At 49.6% G+C, this 12,237-nt stretch overlaps 1 protein-coding gene across 1 annotated transcript in view; it reads left to right on the top strand.

The window, feature by feature from the left end:
• The window catches only part of LRRC63 (leucine rich repeat containing 63), a 168,195-nt gene that overhangs the window by 110,759 nt on the left and 45,199 nt on the right, over positions 1 to 12,237 (top strand). Inside the window, exon 3 of the mRNA XM_063952812.1 lies at positions 8,368 to 8,490. Coding sequence (XP_063808882.1) covers positions 8,368 to 8,490 — 123 coding nt within the window. The remainder of the gene's footprint in view (positions 1 to 8,367; positions 8,491 to 12,237) is intronic.

Genomic DNA, 12,237 nt, shown 5'->3' with positions numbered 1-12,237 from the left:
GAAATGGTGGCTTCTTACGAAGCATTTCAGTACGGAAAGTTTCATGCAAGGGCCTTCCAGCTGTATCTGTTGGACAAATGGTCTGGATTGCATCTTCACATGCATCAGCGGATTCGTCTGTTTCTACAAGCCAGGATCTCCCTCCTGTGGTGGCTACAAACTTCTCACCTGCTGAGGGATCGAAGGTTCAGGTTTCAGAAATGGATTCTGCTAGCCACAGATGCAAGCCTCAGAGGTTGGGGTGCAATCACCCAGGGGGTGCAGTTTCAAGGAAGATGGTCAAGTCAGGAAATCGTTCTTCCAATAAACATTCTGGAACTCAGGGCTATTCACAACGCCTTTCTGCAGGCCTCATCTCTTTTTCAGAATCAGGCCATTCAAGTTCAGTTGGACAATGTGAAAGCATTGTCTTACATCAACCGACAGGGCGGAACGAAAAGCAGGGCCGCAATGTCAGAGGTTTCAAGAATTCTCCTCTGGGCGGAAGAGCACGAAGTGGCATTGTCGGCGATCTTCATTCCGGGAGTAGACAACTGGGAAGCAGACTTCCTCAGCAGAGACGACCTGCACCCGGGGGAATGGGGCCTCCACCCGGAGGTGTTCCAGTGGCTGTCACGTCGGTGGGGTTATCCACAAATCTACATGATGACCTTTCAACTCAACAAGAAGCTCAGGCGGTATTGTTCCAGGTCGAGGGACCCACAAACTGTAGCGGTCGACGCCCTGACAACTCCGTGGGTCTACCAGCTGGTGTACGTGTTTCCTCCCATTCCTATGATCCCAAGAGTTCTCAAAAGAATAAAAAGGGAAAGAGTTCCAGCAATTCTCATTGCTCCTGGCTGGCCGCACAAGGGCCTGGTATGCGGATCTTCTCGAGGTGCTAGTTGAAGATCCGTGGCCTCTGCCTCTTCGAGAGGATCTTCTGCAACAGGGCCCATTCGTCTATCAAGACTTACTACGGCTATGTTTGACGGCATGGAAGTTGAATTGCTGATTCTAGCCAGGAGAGGGATTCCTAACAAGGTCATCCCGACTATGATCCAAGCCAGGAAAGGCGTTACGTCAAAACATTACCATCGTATCTGGAAGAAATATGTCTCTTGGTGTGAGAGCAGACAATATTCTATGGTGGAATTTCATCTGGGATGTTTCCTGCTTTTTCTGCAGTCGGGAGTTGATGTGGGCCTACACCTAGGCTCCATAAAAGTTCAGATTTCGACCTTGTCCATTTTCTTTCAGAAACAATTGGCTTCTCTCCCTTAGGTCCAGACGTTCTTGAAAGGTGTTCTTCACATCCAACCTTCCTCTGTGCCTCCCACGGCACCTTGGGATCTCAATTTGGTTCTGCAATTCCTCCAATCGGTCTGGTTTGAACCGTTACAGGAGGTAGACGTAAGGTATCTTACGTGGAAGACCGTCACGCTGTTGTCCTTGGCTTCGGCAAGGCGCGTGTTGGAGCTGGGGGCATTGTCTCACAAGAGACCCTACTTGATTTTCCACGAGGACAGAGCTGAAGTCATGACTCGTCAGCAATTCCTTCCTAATGTGGTGTCTGCGTTTAACATCAACCAACCAGTTGTGGTTCCGGTTGTTACTGACACCTCTGCTACTTCAAAGTCCTTGGACGTTGTAAGGACTTTGAAGGTTTATGTAAAGCGAACACTGCTCGTCACAGGAAATCGGACTCGCTGTTCGTTTTATATGATGCCAACAAGATTGGGTGTCCTGCTTCAAAGCAGTCGATTGCTCGCTGGATCAGACTTACTATCCAGCATGCTTATTCCACGGCAGGCTTGCCGATTCCTAAATCTTTACAGGCCCACTCTGCTAGATTGGTGGGTTCCTGTTGGCCGGCTGCCCGGGGTGTCTCAGCATTACAGCTCTGCCGAACAGCTACTTGGTCAGGTTTGAACACATTTGCCAAGTTTTACAAGTTCGATACCTTGGCCTCTGATGACCTTCAGTTTGGTCAGTCAGTTCTGCAGGAACCTCAGCACTCTGCCACCCGGTACTGCCCCTTGGTACTAACTGGATTCCCAGTATCCCCTAGGACGTAAGAGAAAATAGGATTTTAAATACCTACCAGTAAATCCTTTTCTTGTAGTCCGTAGGGGATACTGGGCGCCCGCACGGTGTTTCGTTCTTCCTGCTCTGTTACTTGGTTAAGTAATGTTGTTTGGTTCAGCTGTTGCTGTCCCTGTTTGCAAGTTTGGTTAGCATGGCTTTCCACTTGTTCTGTGTGTGCTGGTTCGTAATCTCACCACTTCCTTATCTATATCCTTCTCTCAAAGTATGTCCATCTCCTTGGGCACAGTTTCCTAGACTGAGTTTGGTAGGAGGGGCATAGAGGGAGGAGCCAGCACAAGTTTTCAAACTTCTATAGTGCCCATGGCTCCAAGTGGACCCATCTATACCCCATGGTACTAAATGGATTCCCAGTATCCACTACGAGAAAAGAATTTACCAGTAGGAAATTAAAATCCTTTCTCTGACGTCCTAGTGGATGCTGGGTACTCCGTAAGGACCATGGGGAATAGACGGGCTCCGCAGGAGACTGGGCACTCTTAAAAGAAAGATTAGGTACTACATCTGGTGTGCACTGGCTCCTCCCTCTATGCCCCTCCTCCAGACCTCAGTTAGAATCTGTGCCCGGCCAGAGCTGGATGCACCTAGTGGGCTCTCCTGAGCTTACTAGAAAAGAAAGTATTTGTTAGGTTTTTTATTTTCAGTGAGATCTGCTGGCAACAGACTCACTGCTACGAGGGACTTAGGGGAGAGAAGCAAACCTACCTGCTTGCAGCTAGCTTGTGCTTCTAAGGCTACTGGACACCATTAGCTCCAGAGGGATCGAACACAGGGCCCGACCTCGATCGTCCGTTCCCGGAGCCGCGCCGCCGTCCCCCTTGCAGAGCCAGAAGACGGAAGATTCCAGGAGAAAATCGGCGGCTGAAGACTCCGGTCTTCAATAAGGTAGCGCACAGCACTGCAGCTGTGCGCCATTGCTCCCACAGCACACCACACGCTTCGGTCACTGGTGGGTGCAGGGCGCTGGGGGGGGGGGGGCGCCCTGGGCTGCAATATGTATACCTTAGTTGGTAAAATGCACATAATACAGTTCTAAACTGTATATGTGCCTAATCCCCCGCCATAAATATTATTAAAAAAGCGGGAGAAGCCCGCCGCTGAAGGGGCGGGGCTATCTTCCTCAGCACAGCCAGCGCCATTTTCTCTTCACAGCTCCGCTGGAAGGACGCTCCCCAGGCTCTCCCCCGCAGTATACACTACGGAAAGGGTAAAAAAGAGAGGGGGGGCACATAAATTTAGGCGCAAAAGGTGATATAAGCAGCTATTGGGGGAAAATTCACTTTGTATTAGTGTAAATCCCTCTGTTATATAGCGCTCTGGTGTGTGCTGGCATACTCTCTCTCTGTCTCCCCAAAGGACTTTGTGGGGTCCTGTCCTCAGTCAGAGCATTCCCTGTGTGTGTGTGTGCGGTGTGTCGGTACGGCTGTGTCGACATGTTTGATGAGGACGCTTACGTGGAGGCGGAGCAGGAGCCGATAAGTGTGATGTCGCCCCCTGCGGGGCCGACACCAGAGTGGATGGATATGTGGAAGGTATTAACCGACAGTGTCAACTCCTTGCATAAAAGGTTCGATGACGTAACAGCTTTGGGACAGCCGGCATCTCAGCCCGCGCCTGCCCAAGCGTCTCAGAGGCCATCAGGGGCTCAAAAACGCCCGCTACCTCAGATGGCAGACACAGATGTCGACACGGAGTCTGACTCCAGTGTCGACGAGGATGAGACAAATGTACAATCCACAAGGGCCATCCGATGCATGATTACGGCAATGAAAAATGTGTTGCACATTTCTGACATTAACCCGGTTACCACAAAAAAGGGTATTATGTTTGGGGAGAAAAAGCAGCCAGTGACTTTTCCCCCATCTGATGAGTTAAATGAATTGTGTGAAGAAGCGTGGTGTTCCCCAGATAAGAAATTAGTGATTTCTAAGCGGTTACTAATGGCGTACCCTTTCCCGCCGACGGACAGGTTGCGTTGGGAAACATCCCCTAGGGTGGACAAGGCGCTCACACGCTTATCAAAAAAGGTGGCACTGCCGTCTCAGGATACGGCCGCCTTAAAGGAGCCTGCAGATAGAAAGCAGGAGGCTAGCCTGAAGTCTGTGTATACACACTCAGGTACTATACTGAGACCTGCTATTGCTTCAGCATGGATGTGTAGTGCTACAGCAGCATGGTCTGATTCCCTGTCAGATAACATTGATTCCCTTGACAGGGATACTATTTTGCTAACCATAGAGCATATTAAAGACGTAGTCTTATATATGAGGGATGCACAGAGGGACATTTGCCGGCTGGCATCTAGAATTAATGCAATGTCCATTTCTGCCAGGAGAGTATTATGGACTCGGCAGTGGACAGGTGATGCTGATTCTAAAAGGCACGTGGAAGTTTTGCCTTATAAGGGTGAGGAATTGTTTGGGGACGGTCTCTCGGACCTCGTATCCACAGCAACAGCTGGGAAGTCGACTTTTTAACCTCAGGTTCCCTCACAGCCTAAGAAAGCACCGTATTATCAAGTACAGTCCTTTCGGCCTCAGAAAGGCAAGCAGGTCAGAGGCGCGTCCTTTCTGCCCAGAGGCAGGGGTAGAGGGAAAAAGCTGCACCAGACAGCCAGTTCCCAGGAACAAAAATCCTCCCCTGCTTCCACTAAGTCCACCGCATGACGCTGGGGCTCCACAGGTGGAGCCAGGTGCGGTGGGGGCCGTCTCCGGAACTTCATCGACCAGTGGGTTCGCTCACAGGTGGATCTCTGGGTTCTACAAGTGGTATCTCAGGGATACAAGCTGGAGTTCGAGACGTCTCCCCCTTGCCGTTACCTCAAATCAGCCTTGCCAGCTACTCCCAAGGAAAGGGAGGTAGAACTGGCGGCAATTCACAAGCTGTACCTCCAGCAGGTGATAATCAAAGTTCCCCTCCTTCAACAGCGACGGGGTTACTATTCCACAATGTTTGTGGTACCGAAACCAGACGGTTCGGTGAGACCCATTCTAAATTTGAAATCCTTGAACACTTATATAAGGAAGTTCAAGTTCAAAATGGAATCGCTCAGGGCGGTTATTGCAAGCCTGGAAGAGGGGGATTTTATGGTGTCACTGGACATCAAGGATGCTTACCTACATGTCCCCATTTACCCACCTCACCAGGAGTACCTCAGGTTTGTGGTACAGGACTGCTATTACCAATTCCAGACGTTGCCGTTTGGTCTGTCCACGGCCCCGAGGGTATTTACCAAGGTAATGGCCGAAATGATGATACTCCTTCGAAAGAAGGGAGTTATAATTATCCCGTACGTGGACGATCTCCTTATAAAGGCAAGGTCCAAGGAGCAGTTGTTGGTCGGAGTAGCACTATCTCAGGAAGTGCTACAACAGCACGGCTGGATTCTGAATATCCCAAAGTCGCAGCTGGTTCCTACGACGCGTCTGCTGTTCTTGGGCATGATTCTGGACACAGAACAGAAGAAGGTGTTTCTCCCGGAGGAGAAGGCCAAGGAGTTGTCATCTCTGGTCAGAGACCTCCTGAAACCAAAACAGGTGTCGGTGCATCACTGCACGCGAGTCCTGGGAAAGATGGTAACTTCTTACGAAGCAATTCCCTTCGGCAGGTTCCATGCAAGGATCTTTCAGTGGGATCTGTTAGACAAGTGGTCCGGATTGCATCTTCAGATGCATCGGCTGATCACCCTGTCCCCGAGGGCCAGGGTGTCTCTGCTGTGGTGGCTGCAGAGTGCTCATCTTCTCGAGGGCCGCAGATTCGGCATTCAGGACTGGGTCCTGGTGACCACGGATGCAAGACTCCGAGGTTGGGGGGCAGTCACTCAGGGAAGAAACTTCCAAGGACAATGGTCGAGTCAAGAGACTTCCCTACACATAAATATTCTGGAACTAAGGGCCATTTACAATGCCCTAAGTCAAGCAGAACCCCTGCTTCAAAACCAGCCGGTGCTGATTCAGTCAGACAACATCACGGCTGTCGCCCATGTAAACCGACAGGGCGGCACAAGAAGCAGGATGGCGATGGCAGAAGCCACAAGGATTCTCCAATGGGCGGAGAATCACGTGCTAGCACTGTCAGCAGTGTTCATTCCGGGAGTGGACAACTGGGAAGCAGACTTCCTCAGCAGGCACGACCTCCACCCGGGAGAGTGGGGACTTCATCCAGAAGTCTTCCAGCTGATTGTAAATCGTTGGGAAAGGCCACAGGTGGACATGATGGCGTCCCGCCTCAACAAAAAGCTAAAAAGATATTGCGCCAGGTCAAGGGACCCTCAGGCGATAGCTATGGACGCTCTAGTGACACCGTGGGTGTACCAGTCGTTTTATGTGTTCCCTCCTCTTCCTCTCATACCAAAGGTACTGAGGATAATAAGAAAGAGAGGAGTAAGAACTATACTCATCGTTCCGGATTGGCCAAGAAGAACTTGGTACCCGGAGCTACAAGAAATGATCTCAGAGGACCCTTGGCCTCTGCCGCTCCGTCAGGACCTGCTACAGCAGGGGCCCTGTCTGTTCCAAGACTTACCGCGGCTGCATTTGACGGCATGGCGGTTGAACGCCGGATCCTAATGGAAAAGGGCATTCCGGTTGAAGTCATTCCTACGCTGATAAAAGCTAGGAAGGATGTGACAGCAAAACATTATCACCGCATATGGCGAAAATATGTTGCTTGGTGTGAGGCCATGAAGGCCCCAACAGAGGAATATCAGCTCGGTCGATTTCTGCACTTCCTACAGTCAGGAGTGACTATGGGCCTAAAATTGGGATCCATTAAAGTCCAGATTTCGGCCCTGTCTATTTTCTTTCAAAAAGAACTGGCTTCACTGCCTGAAGTTCAGACGTTTGTTAAGGGAGTGCTGCATATTCAGCCCCCTTTTGTGCCTCCAGTGGCACCTTGGGATCTCAACGTAGTGTTGGATTTCCTAAAATCACATTGGTTTGAGCCACTTCAGACCGTGGAGTTGAAGTATCTCACGTGGAAGGTAGTCATGCTGTTGGCCTTGGCCTCAGCTAGGCGTGTGTCAGAATTGGCGGCTTTGTCCTGTAAAAGCCCATATCTGATTTTCCATATGGACAGGGCAGAATTGAGGACTCGTCCCCAATTTCTCCCAAAGGTGGTATCAGCGTTTCATTTGAACCAACCTATTGTGGTGCCTGCGGCTACTCGGGACTTGGAGGATTCCAAGTTGCTGGACGTAGTCCGGGCCGTGAAAATCTATGTTTCCAGGACGGCTAGAGTCAGAAAAACTGACTCGCTGTTTATCCTGCATGCACCCAACAAGCTGGGTGCTCCTGCTTCTAAGCAGACTATTGCTCGCTGGATCTGTAGCACGATTCAACTTGCACATTCTGCAGCTGGACTGCCGCATCCTAAATCAGTAAAAGCCCATTCCACGAGGAAGGTGGGCTCTTCTTGGGCGGCTGCCCGAGGGGTCTCGGCTTTACAACTTTGCCGAGCTGCTACTTGGTCGGGATCAAACACTTTTGCAAAATTCTACAAGTTTGATACCCTGGCTGAGGAGGACCTTGAGTTTGCTCATTCGGTGCTGCAGAGTCATCCGCACTCTCCCGCCCGTTTGGGAGCTTTGGTATAATCCCCATGGTCTTTACGGAGTACCCAGCATCCACTAGGACGTCAGAGAAAATAAGAATTTACTCACCGGTAATTCTATTTCTCGTAGTCCGTAGTGGATGCTGGGAGCCCGTCCCAAGTGCGGACTTTCTGCAATACTTGTATATAGTTATTGCTTAACTATAGGGTTATTGTTCTGAGCCATCTGTTGAATGAGGCTCAGTTGTTGTTCATACTGTTAACTGGGTATAGTTATCACAAGTTGTACGGTGTGATTGGTGTGGCTGGTATGAGTCTTACCCTGGATTTCAAATCCTTTCCCAGTAATGTCAGCTCTTCCGGGCACAGTTTCCCTAACTGAGGTCTGGAGGAGGGGCATAGAGGGAGGAGCCAGTGCACACCAGATGTAGTACCTAATCTTTCTTTTAAGAGTGCCCAGTCTCCTGCGGAGCCCGTCTATTCCCCATGGTCCTTACGGAGTACCCAGCATCCACTACGGACTACGAGAAATAGAATTACCGGTGAGTAAATTCTTATTATTTTCACCCTCTGTAATTTACTGCAGGTAGTTGAATTCCCCCCTATGGATTCTCTTGATTCAGTTTATTTACTGTCCTTACAAAAGAGGAAAACCTTGGTAGGAGTGCAACAAGCTATGAAAAATACAGCAATAAGAAATCTACTTATGTTATACCTGTTTATTTTATCCAGGAGTCACCCCTTTATATATACAACAGCAACTTCAAGATCACTCTTCAGTACAAAGATCAGATTATGACAGCAATGAATCTCCAACCACTTTTTCTGTGGAACAGGGAAATCTGTTCAGCAAAAGTAGGTGTTTGGTAGAGGAAACTGTATGGTAGTGGGGACTGTGTGGTAAATGAGTCTGTATGCTAGAGGAGACTGCATGGTGGAGAGGCTGTGTGGTAGAGGAAACTGCATGGTAGAGCAGGCTATATGGTAGAGAAGGCTGTATGGTAGAGCAGGCTGTATGGTAGAGTGTATGGTAGAGGAGGCTGCGTAGTAGAGGAGGCTCCATGATATAGCAGACTGTAAGGTAGATTATATGGTAGAGGAGTCTGTATGGTAGAGGAGAGTGTATGGTAGAGGAGGCTGCATGGTATAGCAGACTATATGGTAAAGTGAATTATATGGTAAACTGTATGGTAGAGCAATCTGTATGGTAGAGGGGGCTGCATGGTATAGCAGACTGTATGGTAAAGTAGATTATATGGTAGAGGAGACTGTTTGTTTGGTAGAGCAGGCTGTATTGTAGAGCAGGCTGTATGGTAGAGGAGACTGTATGGTAGAGGAGATTGTTTGGTAGAGGAGGCTGTATTGGTAGAGGAGGCTGCGTGGTATAGCAGACTGTATGGTAAAGTAGATTATATAGTAGAGGAGACTGGGGGCGGGATGTACTAAAAGAAAAATGCGGTGAATTATCTTCAAATGTACTAACCCCCGTCCGCCCTGCGTGTCGATGGATCTTTTTATGGCTATACCCTATAGAAGCCTATGGGCTTCTTGCTGCATCCAGTCGCCCAGCGCCGCTCACGCCGACACCCCCCAATCTTGTGTGCAGGCAGCCTCCCGTCACAGTCCCAGATCCCAGCCTCCTCCTCCCCCAGCAACATAGCCAGATGTCCTTCTGGCTGCAAGGAGGAGGAGGAGCCAGTGACCTGCGAAAACTATTAGTACATCCTGCCTTGTCTGGTAGAGGAGGCTGTCTGGTAGAGGAGGCTGCGTGGTAGTGGAAGCTGTGTGGTAGAGCAGGCTGTGTGATAGCGCAGACTGTATGGTAGAGCAGGCTGTGTGGTAGAAGAGGCTCCGTGGTAGAGCAGGCTGTGTGGTAGAGCAGACTGTGTGGTAAAGTTGATTATATGGTAGCGTAGACTATGCCAGGATACAGAACTAAGATTTTTTTTTTAAATACATTTATGAACCTTGTATGGGAAACTTACAATGGTGGTCTTCAGTATGCCACCAGCCGGGATCCCGGCGACCAACATACCGGCGCCGTGATCCCGACCGTCGGCATGCTGACACGTATTCTCCCTCTTGGGGGTCCACGACCCCCCTGGAGGGAGAATAAATAGCGTGGCGTGCTTAGCGCGCCACCATGTCCGCAGCGTGGCAAGTGCAGCGAGCCCGCAAGGGGCTCATTAGCGCTCGCCCAGCTGTCGGTATGCCGGTGGTCAGGATCCCGGTGCCGATATGCTGGCCCCCGGGATCCCGCCCGCCGGCCACTCATACTACACCCCTTACAATAGCCAAAGTACCAAGAATATCCTATATTGCTTATTATTTCACTTAGGGGGTCATTCCGAGTTGTTCGCTCGGTAAATTTCTTCGCATCGCAGCGATTTTCCACTTAGTGCGCATGCGCAATGTCCGCACTGCGACTGCGCCAAGTAAATTTGCTATGCAGTTAGGAATTTTACTCACGGTTTTTTCCTCGTTCTGGTGATCGTAATGTGATTGACAAGAAGTGGGTGTTTCTGGGCGGAAACTGGCCGTTTTATGGGTGTGTGTGAAAAACGCTACCGTTTCTGGGAAAAACGCGGGAGTGGCTGGAGAAACGGAGGAGTGTCTGGGCGAACGCTGGGTGTGTTTGTGACGTCAAACCAGGAACGACAAGCACTGAACTGATCGCAGATGCCGAGTAAGTCTCGAGTTACTCAGAAACTGCACAGAGATGTCTTATCGCAATATTGCGAATCTTTCGTTCGCAATTTTAAGAAGCTAAGATTCACTCCCAGTAGGCGGCGGCTTAGCGTGTGCAAAGCTGCTAAACGCAGCTTGCGAGCGAACAACTCGGAATGACCCCCTTAGTCGGCTTCATAGGATGTCTTGATTGTATTTTGTCACAATTCAAACTATTATTTATATTTATTCTATAAACTTTTATTTGCACAGTTCAATCCAGAATTAGAATTATTAATATTTCTAATTATTGGAGTTTATGTCCTAATGTGACAAATATTGTACTGTGATTTTTGCAATGTTGTTGATTTTATAAATATATTAATGTTATGCTATATTATCTGTGATGTGGTTGGTCATGTGACTAAGGGTCTCATTCAGAGTTGTTAGCAAACCCAAAAAGCACACCAATGGGCAAAACCATGCTGCACTGCAGGGGGGGCAGATGTAACATGTGCAGAGAGATTTAGATTTGGGTGTGGTATGTTCAAACTGAAATCTAAATTGCAGTGTAAAAATAAAGCAGCCAGTATTTACCCTGCACAGAAACAAAATAACCCACCCAAATCTAACTCTCCCTTCGCATGTTACATCTGCCCCACCTGCAGTGCACATGGGGGGTCATTCCGAGTTGTTCGCTCGCAAGCTGCTTTTAGCAGCTTTGCACACGCTAAGCCGCCGCCTACTGGGAGTGAATCTTAGCATATTAAAATTGCGAACGAAAGATTAGCAGAATTGCGAATAGACACTTCTTAGCAGTTTCTGAGTAGCTCCAGACTTACTCGGCATCTGCGATCAGTTCAGTCAGTGTCGTTCCTGGTTTGACGTCACAAACACACCCAGCGTTCGCCCAGACACTCCTCCGTATCTCCAGCCACTCCCGCGTTTTTCCCAGAAACGGTAGCGTTTTCTCTAACGTCCTAGTGGATGCTGGGGACTCCGTCAGGACCATGGGGAATAGCGGCTCCGCAGGAGACAGGGCACAAAAAGTAAGCTTTTAGGATCACATGGTGTGTACTGGCTCCTCCCCCTATGACCCTCCTCCAAGCCTCAGTTAGGTTTTTGTGCCCGTCCGAGCAGGGTGCAATCTAGGTGGCTCTCATAAAGAGCTGCTTAGAAAAAGTTTTTTAGGTTTCTTATTTTCAGTGAGTCCTGCTGGCAACAGGCTCACTGCTACGAGGGACTTAGGGGAGAGAAGTGAACTCACCTGCGTGCAGGATGGATTTGCTTCTTAGGCTACTGGACACCATTAGCTCCAGAGGGATCGAACACAGGCCCAGCCATGGAGTCCGGTCCCGGAGCCGTGCCGCCGACCCCCCTTGCAGATGCCGAAGTTGAAGAGGTCCAGAGGTCCGGAAACAGGCGGCAGAAGACTTTCAGTCTTCATAAGGTAGCGCACAGCACTGCAGCTGTGCGCCATTGTTGTCGGCACACTTCACACCAGCGGTCACTGAGGGTGCAGGGCGCTGGGGGGGGCGCCCTGGGCAGCAATGTATAATACCTTTTTCTATGGCTAAAATACATCACATATAGCCCTTGAGGCTATATGGATGTATTTAACCCCTGCCATATATCGCAAACTCCGGGAGAAGAGCCCGCCGTTTTAGGGGGCGGGGCCTATTCTCCTCAGCACACAGCGCCATTTTCCTGCTCAGCTCCGCTGTGAGGAAGGCTCCCAGGACTCTCCCCTGCACTGCACTACAGAAACAGGGTAAAACAGAGAAGGGGGGCATATTTTGGCGATATTTTTATATATATTAAGCGCATATAACAGAAACAACACCTTTTAGGGTTGTTTATATACATTTTTATAGCGCTTTGGTGTGTGCTGGCAAACTCTCCCTCTGTCTCCCCAAAGGGCTAGTGGGGTCCTGT

This window comes from Pseudophryne corroboree, chromosome 2, assembly GCF_028390025.1.
Source record: "Pseudophryne corroboree isolate aPseCor3 chromosome 2, aPseCor3.hap2, whole genome shotgun sequence".
In the NCBI taxonomy this organism is placed as follows: Eukaryota; Metazoa; Chordata; class Amphibia; order Anura; family Myobatrachidae; genus Pseudophryne; species Pseudophryne corroboree.
Note: the sequence above shows the minus strand (reverse complement) of the source record. Positions and strands in the feature narration are given on the sequence as shown.